Genomic DNA, 16,275 nt, shown 5'->3' on the forward strand with positions numbered 1-16,275 from the left:
TTTCCCCGCTGGTGTCCAAGGAGTTACTCCCTATTTTACAACAGTGGTAGTGAAAGGAGAATCAGGCCCAGTGACTGCATTTTAGCTGCCCAGGGCAGGATAATATATCTGATGTAAAAAAAAGAAAAGAAAGCTGGGAACCCCTAAAGTGCCTTTCTTACTAGTGTTCTGCCTGCATCCCCCACTCCCAGACCCTTTTCTACTAAGCACCAGCAGCCCCTCACAATGAATGGACAACATTGTATTAAGGGGCCCTGTGGTGATGGGGTGTTGTTCTTCATACACAGGGCATGCTCCATCTCCCATCGCTTGGTGTGGCATTAGAGGGGGTGATGTGCTAGTGGAGATGCTGCCCTTCATACTTTGGACATGCTCCATTTCCCAGCCCAGTGCAAAGTCAGCTGATGACATACCATGCTTCAGCACCTGAGCTAACTACATCATCCCACATCCCATTGTGGTCTTAAGGGGCTTGCTGCTGCCCCAAATAACCCAACATGCTCCATCTCATGGTATAGAGAGCTGTGCCCTCAGAGGCAGGCAGCCAGCCTTCATTGCTGGGCACGATCCATTCATCAACACGCCAGCATGGCATCAGGAGGCACGGTGCTGCTGCAGGTGCTCTGCTTTATATCCTGGACAGGCACCACCGCCTACTTCTCCAACTTGGGGCATTATGCTGCCAATAGGTATTTTCCTTTGTAGCGTACATGCAATCATCTCCCGAAAGCTGAACAGGGCTTGAGGTACTGTGAGGCGCCCTCTTCCATCATTTTGAAATAAGTAACAAAACTAAAGTAGAGCATGAAGATGCTATGATTAGGTGGATTGTTGTGGCAGTGTGAGAAAATCAACCTCTGAGGGCCCAGTTCTGCCACCAGTACTTGGACTGAGTAGTGCCTTACCAGACAGGAAGTCTCATTGAAATCAGTGGGATGACTCATGGAGTAAGGCACTACTCAGGGTGAGTGAGAGTGGCCGAATCTGGCCTGAATTGATATCTTCCTTATTCCAGGAAAAGCGCCTCCTCCAGGACAGGAGTAGGGACCACTAAGGAAAGCCAAGAACAGAATGAACATGGATCCTGCAATCTCCCTCACCGTGGGGAAAGGTGTCTCTGCCTATGGCAGGCCTAAGGTCCATGGAAGGTCAGTGCTGAGAGGAACCAGACTTGAATGAATATGGGGATAGGCTCTCCCTCTGTCTCAGATCCCTCCAGGGCTGGTTTGGGCTATGCTCAAAAAGCAGTGTTTGGGAGCCCATGGTTAAATGGATTTAGAATTAAGAGATCATGGGCCAGATGCTCAACTGGTATAAATCAATGAAGTTTCATGACTTGAACAGGGCTATGCCAATCTACACAAGCGGAGGACCACCACAAGTATATGCCATGTTTGTTGGTGAAGCTTGTTAGTTATCATCTGTCTTTCCCTTGCCCACTGTGAAACACAGCTAGAGTTGTAAATACAACTCTCCATAAAGACCCAGAGACCCAAGTCCTTTTTGCTGCTCGGTATTTGGGTGGGTCATTAATTGGACCTTTCTGCTTGGGGGCGCAAGAAGCATCTTGTGTGAATTGGAAGGAAGTACTCCCTGCAGCCACTCCTTGGGTGTGAACCTGGTTAGAGTCGACTTTCATTTTCTAAACGGCTCCTGGGAGGAGAGGGAGAAAGGTCCCTCTGCAACTGCTTCTGAAGCTGAAACAATTTGCCCATCACTGCTTAAAAATCATCCTTCAACTGCTGAGCATAATCCAGGCAGAGTGTGTCACTGCCGCTTGTTCAGCCTCCTGGTCTGCAGGGCCTGTGAACGAAGCAGCCTCCAGTTGAGCTGCATCCCATGAAAAGGACAGAAACGGTCCTCTTAGAGTGGGGTTTTTCTAATAGCGAATCTGCCGTGTTTTAATTGGCAGCGACACAGTGCGTGTGAGGGGCGACGTTTCTTCTCACTGGCTACGAGGTGGGACCCCAGCATCCCCTGCTGAGAGGAAGATGCGGAGATGCAGCTAGATGTGACTGGGCTGAACTCTGGAGCTAGGCTAGAGCCATGGGCGTAGACAAAAAGGCTGCTGATTTGTGAGAGTCGTCTTCTCTCAGTCTGGTAAGTCTGCCTATCGCAAGAGCATCCATCACCATCCTGCTGCTGCTGCTAGTGATACACTGACAATGTGCTTGGCGCTGTACAGGACACAAATAAAGACAGTCCCTGCCCCAAAGAACTGACAGTCCAAAGGCTCTGTGTGAAGGCAGAACAAAGCTGTGGAAACGCCTCTGGATAAAAGGTACCCCCCTGCTCTCAGAACTCCCCAGGGTGTGCTTCTCCCCCTGAACAAGGAGAGACCCTGATCTTCTGGGCTGCCTTTAGCAGCATGTGCTCACAACATTTCCTGGGGGGCTCTGCAGCCCTCCACTGCCTGCAAGCCCTCTCTAAAGCTAAAGTCAGGTTTGAGTAGCTGGGTCCATTCTGAACTGTGGAATGTGGAGGGGGAAGGGGGGCAGCAGAGCCCAAGGGGTTTAGGTGAGGTGATGTCCTGGCCAGGCAGGAGGAAGCTAGATGAGGCCCTCACATGTTCCTTCCTCTATAGTCCCTGCACAATGTAGGGGCTAGGCCTGGTCTGTGGAGAGGGCACAGTATGGTCACAGAAACTAGGCTAGCACATTCACAGAGAAATGGCCCCCCGTGGCGTGAATGTGGCCCCACCCTCCCCATCCCCCTCTCCCGTAGCCTGAGGAGGAAGCCGCTGTACCTGTTTATTCTTTAGGTCAAGAGAGAGCTCATAATCGGAGGCAGCTGCATGGGAACACGTGGCCGTCCCTTTGCTGCGCTGCACTCTCACTGGGGAACCCGTGTGATGGAGGCTGGGCTTCTGCACCAGAGGGGAGCACCCCGCTGCCTGCTCCTCCTGCCGCTCTGCATGCTGGGCTTTTAGCGTCAGGGTGTCGGACCTGCCTTCCTGGCCACTGTGTCTGCCGGCCTCCTTCGGATCCTCCGTTTCACACCGGGGTTTCTTGCTGGTGGAACCGCAGGAATCGTCACTGTGAACAAAACGCAACGTTTCTCTTTTTTTATTTGGTTTTTGGATTCTCTACCCTCATTAACTGATCTTCATGTCAAATGTCCAGGGAGCCTGGGCCGCAGGGTGGGAGCAGGGAGTGGATCAACACCGTACTTTGACCCAGCAAAAACACTGGCCCCTCCCACCCAGAGAGCCAGTAGGGTGCGCCACACACACCAGCCAAGCCAGAATCATGTGACTCCAGCTGCAGCCTGTCTGCCTTCCCAGATCATGCTGGGATATAACTTCAGGGGCTGAGGAGAGTGTCCTGGGAGAAGGATGCATCGCCTCTTTCCTGGATCTTGTCCTAGCTACAGGTGGTTATCCAACAGACATCACTTTTGTGCCTACCGCTTACTAACTGACTGACTGCTATGTTTGGGGTCACATTTGATTTTGGAGACTGGATCCCAAGGATCCAAGGAACTTGCTTTAACTTCCCTCTGGAGATTTTAAGGTCACAAAGAAATGAAACACAGGTGGCTGAATCTCATGGAGAAGCCATTGGCTTCACGACCAGAGCCATAGACCATAAGGAGGCACCAAGGCAATCTGGCAGCCCTGGGATCCAGAAACACTAAAATAAACCTATAGAACAAAACATTAGCAAGTGACCTCCAGGGCTTCCAAAAAGGAAACCGTCCCATCCTGGCCCACAGAGAAGACTCCTGCACTGATGGTTCCCAATGGCGAGAGGATCACACCCTTCTTCCCTCACAGCTACATCTTCTGGGCAAAGGGATAATGGTATAAAACCAGTGCCCATTAACAGTGCATTCTAAGGCAGCTGAAAGGTGCTGTTGGACAGTATGGGGTCTGTGTGTATCTGGTCCTCTGGAGATGTTCAGTTGCTAACCTTGCTTGCTAAGTGTTTTCTGAAATCAAACAGAGACTTTCATCCTCAGGGGAACTTTCTGAATTACTGAATCTGATTCTCCTCTTCAGTACTACACCAGTGTCATTCCTCTGACCACATGGAGTTACTCGTGATTTACATGAATGTACAGACCAACCTGATCACATTCTGATCTCTGTTGCACTGATGTCAATATGTTGTAACTCCATTGACTGCAATGGAATTATTCTGATTTAATTGAGATCCGAATCTGGTCCGGGAATGCCATTTTCTCAACGCTCATAGATATGCATGTGAAGTATATTCTATTATTTGACTTGATTCTTGAGTACGTCTGGTATTTGAATCCTTATATAGGCCCAGGGTATCTTTAATGTCAGACTTGTTCTATCTTAACTTCTCTTCCCTTCTGGTGTATATTTTAATAATTGTATCAGCATCCATGTACTATCCATTTTCTTTTGATCCAGCAGTGTAGCCTTTTTCACTGTACAGTTCTAGGGATGACCAAGTGACCATCGGTTTAATTTCCCATTTACTTCAATGGGAGCAGGACTGGGTCACAAAGCTCACTTAGCTGTGCAACTAGGCACCGATTCAGCAGGTCATTTAAGCACTGACCTAAGCGCTTTGCTGAATCAAGGTCACTGTGGTTCAGACTTCCTCTACTGCAGTTCAGAGCCCGGACAGTTGACTAGAACACTGACTTCCCGGAGAGCATAGCAGGCCTCTGGGTGCCAGAAAATATTCATTATGGCCCTGATCCTGCAAACACTAAGCATGTGCTACCCTTTACTACCACAGCAGCCCCACTGATTTCAACACGGCTATCCATGGTAGTAAAGTTAAGCATGTGTGTAAGTGACTGCAGGATCAGGGCCCATTACTCTATGGGGTTATACTTAATCTGTAGTATGTTGCATAAATTTGGTTTACGGGGCACTTTTCAAATGAGTGGCTCTCGCGGCCTCTGTTTGTCTGGCGGAGTCTGGAATCTGTGTGAGAGAGCAACACGCAGTGCTACCAAGGCGCCATGTTTCGCTGAGCTATTATTTGTTAGGGGGCTGGTTGAGGGAGTAGGACATTATAAATCTTTTTTTAAAAGTCAAAATTTCATGGAGAGGCGCTTGTTCATATAAATCTAAATAAAAATATTAACTATGTTACAAACGGGCAGAGTTAAGACCATGTGTGTGACTTGAACTGACTTGGAATGCTTACCCAAACAACTTGAACATCGTTGATCTGGTAATGTAACTTACTTGGTGGAATTTCCTAGAGGTGTTTTTTGTTTGTTGGTTGGTTAAAAGACAACGAAGAGGGGCAAACACAGGGAGCATCGCTTTCCAGGCCTTTGCAGCTCTGCGGGCATGCAACTAATTGGCAACAGTGGCTGGACACCAGAACACTCTGTCCTTCACCCATAGGAGGGCCGGAGGAGAGAGTTCTCTCCTGGAGCTGCACACAGGCTACAATGCATCAGGTCTGAGGTTCCCACTTGCCAAGCTTACAAAGGACCTGATCTCAAACTCAATGGAAGGATTCCTGCTGAGCAAGTGAGTGTTGAATCAGACCCAAAATGTTCAGCAGCCCTCTTAAACATCATTGTACTTTCAGTACACTTCTCACTGCATAATTAAGGGCCTACGCCTGCAAAAACTCATGCACATGCTTAACGTGACGTATGTGAGAAATACCATTGATTTCAATGGGTGCTACTTACTATGTGTAAAGTCAAACACATGCTACGTCTTTGCAGGATCAGGGCCTCACCTAGCCGCACCTGCCCCTGCAATATTGCCTTTAGTGGCACACTTTCTGAGCTCAGTGAAAACTCCCATACATGATGTAAAGTGCCTGTGCAGCACGAAATTTTCTAAGGGTCGTAACTCGGTCAAATAAAAACCACAGTTCAGTGGAGCACTCAAAGGCATTTCTCAGTGAGAGCTAATTCCATGCTAAATATAAACTTTGCAACCCCCTACTGTGCCTGGCTATAGAGTTGTTCAGAAAATGGTTGCAAACATCCCTTCTACGGGGGGGGGGGGGGGGGGGGGGGGGGGGAGGCGGCGGTGTCTTATCTTTTTCTACATTCCTTTTATGGGGAAAAGGCTGAACTGTTTTTGCTCAGATGTAAAAAACAAACCAAAAAACAGACTCCACCTTCAGGCAAGAGACCAAGGCTGGGGAATTTCAGCTCACTATGTCAGCTTCCAAGGGGTGGGAGCAATAGAAAATGGGGCTGGAATGGCACTTGTGATGCAACCTCACCTGCAGCATTTCAGTCGCAGCTGCTCCTGCTACTATGTTCTTTTCTTTCAGTTTGCTCCCATGCAAGAGTCCCTTGTAAAGTAATTACATGAGGGTGGGGGGCTATTCCCAGTCCTTTCTCGGTGGAAACGGATTAAGTCCCCACATGGGAAACCTAACTTCTTATGATTCAAACAGATATTGAAATCAAAAACAAACTACCACTTTTCTATGTTGTTTCTGATCCTTAGCTCCTATCCTGGAGATCTGACTGGGTGCAAACTGGAGTTTCACCTGGAAAGTGTTCGAAACCTGTGAAAAAGAAAAGTGCTTTCCAGAGAGCTTTAGGGTGGCCTCACCTACAGGCACACTATCTCAAGGTGTGATCTTCTATCTTCCTAAACTAAACTGAGCTAGGGCCAGACAGTACTACATGGGAGACCTCTAGACCTGCTGCAGGAAGTGGTGTTCTTATTAGACGATTCAGTTCATGGCCCTGCTCCCAAAGTCAGTATGGAACCAGTGTCTGTGGTGCTACAGGGTACAGAGCTCTTGAATGTGCTGCTTCTTGGATGAGACGAAAATACAATTTTTCTAACTGCTTGTAATCATAAAAAATTCCATGTAGAGGCTAAGTGCGAACCCCAGTGCCCTGGCCAAATTCCAACTATGTTAATTACGTTCTGCATCCCTAAATTACCCCTATCATTTCAATTGTCATCCGAATTCTTTACTTGCTGTTTTAAAGTGCTGGGTAAAATTGTTATGTACTATTAATGAAATCTGTATTTCACCCCATGCTATTCTTGCATGATGGGCAGAGGGATTATATGTGGCTTGTACAATACGTTAGGAAAACTTTGTAAAGTGCTTTGGGATCCATTTGGTAGATGCATGATCACTTGCATCCAGATATAAAACTGAGTCAACCAATTCAGCTGTTTCGTTATTTCTGGATGCTCCTATGTGACTTTTATGATCTAAAAACACTAGCTCTGTTGGTTACTACTAATAGAATTTGGTTGTTGTAGAGAAGACACCTGCTTAATGTTTCAGATAGTTCCTGCCTGCTATTATGCTGCTAACCATGTATCCACTCTTGTAGACAGAAGTCAGTTGCTAAAGTTGTCCTAAATGTAAGATTGCTGATGAAGTTGATGGATATAGAAAACAGGACTCTGGTCATTTAGATTAAATACTATTGCTGGTCTAGCATGACACACGTCGCGAAGCAGGAACATCAGTGTTCTAGAATTGAATGTGGATGTCTCCTTGGAGAGGGGAGGATGGTGCTACAACCTCATTTGGATCTACCCCTTTGATGCACTAATAAACTTTCTTGTCAGTGTGCTGCATAAACAAATGAGGTCTCCAAACTTTAGCTTCTGTATGTGGAGAAATACCTGTGCTTTTTTGGGTGTTTCCTTGAAGTTCTTCTGAATTTCTGTGAAGGGGAAAAACAGAGGGAAGACTGGAGGGAGGTGACAGAGGAAAAGGAGGACTGCTCAGGTATTTTTTTTTTAAGGCTTCCTTTTCTCTCTTGCTACTAGCAGTCTCCGAATTGCAAAATGATAAATGAAGGTTAGCGACTCCCAAACCCTTCAAATGGAAATGAGTACCAGACACATCACAGGTGGTTCTTGCCTTTCAGGTTTGTATGGAACTGCCATGCCAATGTTCTGGAGTGCACTGTGTTGTCTGTGTGCTGGAACAACCGCCATTTCTCTTTAGTTCTCAGATCATCAAAATGGCACGTTGCCTCGGGGTCCTCTGGCACTCCTCACTGATACTAGAGGCCCAAATAGCCATTGCTGATAGAAATATCTTCTTCCATTTGCAGCTGGGCATGAAACTGTGCCTAATACTGACAGATTTACTGATATAGACCTGGCCTTGGTGATCCATGTTTTCATGACCACCAGATATGAGCACTGTGATGCTCTAATACTGGGGAAGGAACAGGCAACCCCTGAAATATATTCAAATGCAGATAATCTACACCAGTAAGTGGGAGCACATCCCCTGGGCACTCCAGATACTACACTGGCTCCTTGTTGAAAACCAGATCCTGTTCAAGGTAATGGTGCTAATCTTCAAAGCTCTCAAAGAATTGATTATGAGGTACATGGTGACCACCACTGCTCCAGGGCCAGGACTTTTCCATGAGACCTACCCAACTCTGGAACAATGCAGCTCTCCACAAGAGTAAGGCTTGTTAGAGTTGGCTTCCTCAACCACCATACCATGGCTACATAACTCACTGCAGGTCAAAGTGCAAGACCCATCTCTTTGCCTTAGCTTTCCTACAATAAATTATAGCAAACAAATGGCTAAGACCAGAGAGAGTGGTAGGGATGGATACACACTACATAGTTGGGTGGGGAGGATGGAGTGCTGGAGAGAAACAATTGGAACTCTCTTCTTTTTGTGGTTTCATGTCACCCCACTAATGACTCCGGATGACTGTTTTGGGTGTGTGACTTACAAACCTTCCTTCAAGGTATTAAAGCTCAGTAACTTAAGTTTATGCTCTGTGCTCAGGCAAAGACTAGTCAAGAGAATAAGGCTGCTTGACTGACCATGCTCCTCCTTGAACCTATCTCACAAAGCTGTTAAGAGGATCCATTAGTTACTGTTTATACAAAGCTTTGAAATACTGTAAGTATTCAGTATTATTATGGTCTGAGGTGTGGGTAAGATTTCAAAGCCTTCGAAGGCTACAGAATCAAAACCCTTAGGGCCATATGCAGAACTATAAAAAATGTTGCTAGCAAGAGCCAGGAGCAGGGAACATGGACTCTATGTCTGCAAGAATCTATCTTCTCTCTCAAGACACGTCAGCACTTTCCCCTGCCTCCTCTTTCCTCCCTGAAAACAACTGCTGAGTTGAGCACAGTCCAAAATGCTTTTTCAGTTTCCTCCATCTCAGTCTTCCCTGAGGACATCCCTGGCATATGGTGAATTTGTTGATCAAAACACAGTGAAAAATGGCTCAGGCAGGATTGGCAACATATTATGAGATTTTTTTTTCAGGGTTTGGAGACTCCTGATGTGCTGAGATGGAGTATTGGGTGTCTGAGCTCAGCAGAATTACTGCTAAGGAGTTTGTAAGCTGGGGTTTGGGGGTGACTCCGCAGCACACTTCTCCCAGAGCATATTGACAATGATATAGAACAAAGCACCAGCTAGTTACGCAAGGACTTGTCCTCTTGGTGGGTATTTCCCATGCCAACAGATTTTTAGCTTTCTTAGATATTATCCTCCAACAGAGACAAAAATAGAAGCCAAATTCTGATCTCATTTACATCTATATAACCCTCTTCAAGTCAATAGAGTCTGATTCTCTTCTCACACTAGTTTTACACCAGTGGCATCACTCCTGGTTTAGAGCAAGGTAACTGAGATCAGAACCTCTCCTTACTTGTGTTATATGTTTTAACAAAATCTATAGCACATACCTGTAAAATATATTTAACAATACAGCAAATATATTTGAAATTAATTACATTTCACATCCTTTCCAGTAGATTGAACTGGACAGCATCACTTAAACATTATCAGAAGGGGTCTTTGTGATATAGCTAGAGAATATCATAACTTTATGTGGTGCCTCTCATCCCGTGGGATCCCTGTTTGCCCAAGTTAGAGCACTCAGGTTCCATAGTTTGGTATTGAAATTGGTCTTAAACAGGACACCATGTACTATGCGATTCTGAGGCTGTCGCATAATCCAGCCCATTGCCACGGAATGGTGCTCCAGAATCTAAGCTCTTATTATTTTTAAAGCAAGTTTCTAGTCCTTATGGTTGCAAAGATAATCTTCCAAATGTGAACCTATGCTAATTGCCTGACTGAGCGCCCAGATGCTAAATTAGATACCCTTCCTTATATGCTTCAGTGCTAACACCAGGATCTCCATAGAGTATGTCAGAATCACTTGTCAATCCAAAATACAGCCACCAGTGAGGTGGAACACAGCCGCTGCCACTCCGCTTTGGAAACATTACACAGCAGCTTTTAGTAGAGGCTCCAGACCTAATTCTCTATTGCCCTGCACGAGGTGCAGGGATTTACACCATTTCAAAGTAGGTGTAAAATGCTCCTTGGTCAGAATGGTAATGATTCGCACCCATTTTTCACTAGTGTAAATGACATGAAAGGCAGTGGAGAATCAGGCCTCCAAGCAACAACATTTGTCTATGGATCCAGTTTCATAGCATAGGGTGACCATACGTCCTGTTTTGGCCAAGACAGACCCCTTTTTAAACCCTGTCCCGAATGTCCTGACTCTTTTGGCAAAACTGGGCATGATCAGTTAAATTTAGTCCAGTATCAGTCTGTTGTAGAGTCCACTCACTTGTGCCAGCCTAAGTTCTCTGCATTTCTTCTCTCCCATATACAGGACACACGCTTTCCTTTTTTCAAAAAGAATGGAATTGCCCATGAAAAATGACATGTAAAAAGTTCACAGCTGAGGCTAGATTTATAAACCCAATGAACAGTTCAAAAGATTTGCAAAACCACCAGCCTCGGAGAGGTGGCTCTCCCCAAGTAAGTAAAGGGATGGTGAGAGTAGGTCACATGTGTATCTGAATGTTAGCATGTGAGAATATGTCACACGAGGGTGGCAATATGTCACATGTGTCATTACTCAGGAATTTTCATTGAGGTTCTTATGTCTGTTCAGTGGTATTTCTGGATCCCAGCTGGATAGTTTCTCTCTCCTCTTTCTTTCTTCCATCAGTGACTCCTACTTCACCCTCCTCTGGAACATGGGGCTCAGCCTATGGAACTGCAGCATCTCTTTCAGCCGCCCACTGTGTTTATGCCCTGGATGTCCATAGTCTCTGCATTTCCACCCTGTCTTTGTGGGTTAGATGAAGGAGGAGATCCTGCAGCTTGTCACTGCAGAGTAGATTATGCGTGGCTACATCTCGCACGCCACCTGCACATACCAATGAGGTGTGAAAAACGCCAAGTGAACATTGAGGAGGAGGGAGTCTCATTCTCTTCAGGGTTTAATTACTTTTACTTTAACCCCAGACCCCTCTTGCCTCTGCAATGTTTGGTAAACATGACCTTTTAGAGGAGGAAAAAACAGATGGCAGCCTGCATTAGTGTAACTGGCCGCTCAGCGCCCCAGGAAAGGGAAACTTGGCTTCTCAGAAGCAGTCTTTCTGCCACTTCAACTCAGATCTCTTGGCTCCTTGTCCCTAAGGCAGGTTTGAACATCACCGAATTTGCTGACAAAAGCCTGCCTATGCAATCAAGCAGAAGATAGAATTTCACTGTTAAGATCAGATGAGTTCAGGGCTGGGAGCCAGCAGGACCTGTGTGGAGAAGGAACACCTGAGTTCCCCCAAATTTCATCTACCCACAAACTGTATCAGAAGGACTTGCATGACTCGTGGATTTTGTGGAGCTGGTCACTGCCAGGTGCATGGTACAGCACAGTAGGAGTAATCTTTTGGACTGTACCCTTTTCACCCTGTTGGGCTAAGCTCTGATATTGACTATGGCCTCCCAGAGACTCTGGTATCCCTCTTAGAAAACACCCACAAGTTAGCACTGAAAGCAATGAATGAACCTGCCTCACAGAACGCCTCAAGTTTCAGAGATAGTAAGACACGTTGGCTTTGTTTCTGGCCTCACATATTTCCTCCTCTGTAGTCAATGCAGCACTGTCCATGCAGTTCTGACAGCAATCCCCAATGACTAACTGTCCTTTGTGTTAACCTCAGGAGAAAGAAGCTCAAATACCCTCAACAGCAGGAGCAATGTGGTCTCCCCAACAAACGTATCCCAGTTACCAGCAACCTGCCTGAGAGATGAAGTTCAGATCCAGAGTAGGATTTACCCAAAGTTCCAGAGAAGTCAGATCCAGCATTTTGGTTTGGCCCGTTGTACAAAGAGACCAGGATAGAAGCTCTCAGATTAGAACTTCCCCACCTCAACTTCCCCATCACTGTCACCATCACTAGCCTGGGCAGCGGGAGCAATGCCCTATTCCCCTTCCTCACAGTTATGTGTGTCACGGCCACCTCCAACCCAGCCTCACCATCTTTGCCTTCTACACACTTTTATCCTTTCTAGGTCACTGCCCTTCACTGAGTCTTTATCCCCTCTTCTAGCTCTCTTCACTAGAATGGTGGACAAGGTGGCTCAGTAGCCTATGCCTCTAGTTTGTCATATCTAGACATGTAGGGCCTTCAGATTCAATGTAACCTCAGTCTTTCATCTTTCTGAGGCAGATAAATCAATTCCATTCTGTAGTTTGTTGTACAGGGACCTTGCAGGTGGGATCATAAAAAGACAGGATTTTATATTGACAGCAAAGATCTAGAGGCACTTCTATACTAAGGATCAGTGTAAATTGGCATCGCTCACTGGAGATTTGCTGATTCTCACCAGGGGAGGATCTGGCCCTGTAAGTACCACTCTGTTTTTGAAACCAGCTCATAACATGCTCATCCAATCCTGTTGAGCGGTGTCCCCATACCAGCATTTTTCTCAATAGAGTAATGTGCCAACCATTTTTGGGCACACTGTGATATTAGTGCCTTCTGGGAAATTCCGGGCACCTGCCCCATATGGCTACAGTGCCCAAAGGACCTGTACACAAAGCAGAACCAGCAACGCATGGGGCAATGCTCTCCAGGGTGTCCAACCCTACAGAGAGATGTGAGGGAAGAGGACCAGTCACATAGGCAGGCACATTTGTGGGGGTGCCATCCACCCAGCAAAATGAACTCATAACATCAGCATGTTCACAGGAAGATCACAGTGTGCCATCCTAGGCCACTGGCAAGGGTGACACATGGCTGCTGCCACAGTGACTAACACAGCTGTCCATGTGGCATGTGGATACAATCCTTACTTATAGACAACCACGTCGCTAGCTGGAGTCAAGATCAGTGAAAAGTTACCAGCAAGCATTTTCCAAGGTGGTGCCCAGTGTAAGTACCAAAGTAAATGTGGCCATATGTGCAGAAGTGCAGACCAACTCTAGCACCCACAGACTTCAGTGAGACTTGTAGGCACTCTCCATTTCTGAAAATCAGGGCCATTTTTTATTTAGGTGCCGAAATGTGGATGTAGTAGCCTAATTTTATACCTCCAGGTTTGAAAAATTTGGTCATAGGGTAGAAGGGGCCTAAGAATCTACCCCCGTATCTGAGCTAAACGTCCCCTCGCTCTTGTGCAGCAAACATGCTACTGGCTCTTGTGCACCACACCAGAGGGAGCTGCATTTCAGTATTATTACATGCATCTATAGGCTGGTTTGTAAAGTGCTTTGGGATGAAACGTGCTATATAAATGTAAAATATTATCTCATTGGCCTCCATTTAAACACCATCTCCTCCACCCCCTCTCATTATCCCCACTACAAACCTCATCAGTTTTACCTACCGTCTTGGTATCTCCAGTCATCCCCAGCTTGATCAAAATTACCCCAGTCCTTCTCCTCTTCATCACCTCTGTGCCACTGGCATTTAAAATTTCCACAACATTCTCTCCAAGCAGCATAATGCAAAGTAAACGTGTACGGTGCCCAGGAAAGAGCGGAGGAGTGGCAAGAATGTGTAAAGCTTATATGCTCTTAGATTCCAGTGAGTGTGCTGACTGGAGCTGAGAAGGCGCCCCAGCAGCATGTGCTCCTCTCACTATCTTGTCATGGTCATTGCCTGTGAGATCTCTATCCTCCTCCTTTCCACGCTGCCCACAAGACCCTGCTCACTGCCACCTTTATCCCATCATCACCAGCTCCCTCCGCTCCAGCAGCAGGTTTCATAGTGAGGATCGTTTTGCCACTATGGCTGGGACTTTTCAAAGGGAGTTGGGTGCCGAAATCCCACTGAATTTGAACTCCCATTTGTGCCTTTGCAAATCTCCCCTGGTCAGAGTGTTCATTGCCAGAGAGAAAAGAGTGGCTCCATGCTCACCTGCTGCTCACAGACTGACATGGTGGCAGACAGACAGTTCTGACGGGCAAAGCCTCCCACTCTTTGCTGGCTGTTTAAAGAGATCGACGAGACAGCTCTTAGTTGCCCTGTGATGTGCTCCCCTTTTAGTCTGTCAGGCCTGAGCTTTTTATCTCTTCCTGCAGGATCTGAGGGCCTGTGAGGGCCACTTGCTGGGTAGAAAAAGGAATGGGGGAAGGGGCTTCGGCGCACAGCTGCGCTCTTTCAAGACAGCTTATTTCAGTTTGAACACAGGGCATGCTTCACAGGGGGATGAGTAGAAATATGGACCCACAGATACACCCTCTTCTGCTGGTGAGGAAAGCATGCACTGCTACACGGGGAAGGATCAAGGGCCATTCAGGTGCTTGTGCTGATATTTTACTGCATGCAAATCTGCTAATAAAAGCTCAGACATTCACTGCTGTTATTCCAGATTTACACCAGTATAAATAGGAATATCCTGGCCCAAAGGTCCTATTCCGTTCTCTCTCAAATATGCTTTCTCTCTCGCTCTCGTTCTCTTTCTGATTCCTTTTCTCTTTCATGCCATTCTTTCTTTCTGTTCCTCTCTGCCTCCTTGCCCTCTCTATCAGTACCACTTTTTGCGCTCAAGAGAATCAGCTGCATACAACGAAGTAGAACACCGAGATCACCCCCAAACCAGGACTGAGCTTCCCAGCATCCTCTTCCAGTGTTATAAGCATGAACCTGTAGCCTGTGGAGGTTACATCAAACTGGGGATCAGCTGTGACTGATCCTCTCCCAATGTCATTGCCACCATCATGAACATAACAAACAGCCTACTCTGTTCCATGTGGGAAGAGATTATCAGGGTGCTCCCCACCCCATGTCTCGGTTTCCCTATGGCAGGACCTGAATATGCAACGGAGTAAACATAGAAATAGAAGAGCAGGAAAGATTAACTCTGGTGAAATGCCGAGCCGTGGAGTTGTTTGTGACTCTACCAGCCTCAGTTCTCAGAGCGAGCTGACCACAAAATGCAGGCTCTGTCTGATGTGTATTTTTCAGAATCTACAGTGTGAGGCTTAGGTTTGGTTTCCTTTGGACCCTGTCTCCTGCCTTCTTCCCACTGGAAGGAGTGGATGGAGGGCAAACCTTCGGGAGGATGCTCAAATGCTCAGCAGTTCTGCAGTTCCTTCCCCTCACCTGAAGGTTGGGAGCAGATTCCTGAGGCAAGCTGGAGGGAAATGGCTGCTGCACCTGCTGCTGGGAGGCAGGAACAGGAAGCTGCCCACTTACGGCCTTTAGTCAACGGTTCAGTCCCACCAAATCCCCATTAACAAACAGAGCTACTGTGGTTTTGTGCTTAGAGCACCCCTGCTGTTTCTGCTGCTGCCTTCAAAGTGAGCAGCTCCTATTTTCAGAATAATTTCCTAATGAATAACAATCATCCCTTATAAGAAACCCCAAAGAGCAGCTGGTGTCTGGTGGAAAATGACATTTAAAAATTCTTCTTTATATAAATAATTCCTCCTATGTTTGATAATCCCATATATTTCCATGTGTGCCTTGAATCTCCACTTCTTCCCTCTCCCCTCCTTTATCTTTGGGCCTGAATCTGTGAGCTACAGAATGCCCGTCACTCCCATTGACCTCAATGGGCATTACAGATGCTCAGCAGCTACCTGGTTTAAGCCCTTTGTTATTAAGAACATCAGTATTAAAGCAGAGTCTCTGTTCCTTAGGAGTTTACCTGCTCCTGCTGCCTTTCACCCTCTATGGTATAATCATTATCATCCTGTGTTTGTAGAGATGGGCCAAAATCCTAGGTTAGAGCAAGCCTAAAGTTTTGGAATGGTCCAGATCTGGATCCTGATATGCTCAGAATATTATGGCCAACTTCTGTCTCTATCACTGCTAAGCAATTTCAGAAACCAGTATCTGAACACACCTAAATTCTGGGTGACTTCAAAGCTGGAACCAAACATCACACCTGGCCTATATCTCTGCAATGGGCTGAAACCAAATCCCAGGCATCACTGAGTCGGGGGGATGTTTTGCTCGATAGCTGAACTCTGCAGGCCCATCCCTCTCTGTTTATGGCATCCCCACAGCAGCAATTGCTATGCCTCAAACAGAAGATTATTAGGTCTACAGGGAGGAAAAAATAAGAAATAGATGAGCTGCTC

At 46.5% G+C, this 16,275-nt stretch overlaps 2 protein-coding genes across 7 annotated transcripts in view; one reads left to right on the forward strand and one right to left on the reverse strand.

Annotated features, from left to right (window-relative positions):
• Positions 1-16,275, reverse strand: part of IQSEC3 (IQ motif and Sec7 domain ArfGEF 3) — a 123,457-nt gene that overhangs the window by 40,396 nt on the left and 66,786 nt on the right. For all 6 annotated transcript variants that reach the window (XM_048829140.2, XM_048829169.2, XM_048829188.2 and 3 more), the window contains exon 3: positions 2,747-3,035. In XM_048829140.2, coding sequence (XP_048685097.1) covers positions 2,747-3,035 — 289 coding nt within the window. The remainder of the gene's footprint in view (positions 1-2,746; positions 3,036-16,275) is intronic.
• The window catches only part of LOC142071164 (uncharacterized), a 98,451-nt gene continuing 82,764 nt past the window's right edge, over positions 589-16,275 (forward strand). Inside the window, exons 1-2 of the mRNA XM_075125761.1 lie at positions 589-689; positions 1,016-1,040. Coding sequence (XP_074981862.1) covers positions 589-689; positions 1,016-1,040 — 126 coding nt within the window. The remainder of the gene's footprint in view (positions 690-1,015; positions 1,041-16,275) is intronic.

The sequence above is a fragment of the Caretta caretta genome, chromosome 1 (assembly GCF_965140235.1).
Source record: "Caretta caretta isolate rCarCar2 chromosome 1, rCarCar1.hap1, whole genome shotgun sequence".
In the NCBI taxonomy this organism is placed as follows: domain Eukaryota; kingdom Metazoa; phylum Chordata; order Testudines; family Cheloniidae; genus Caretta; species Caretta caretta.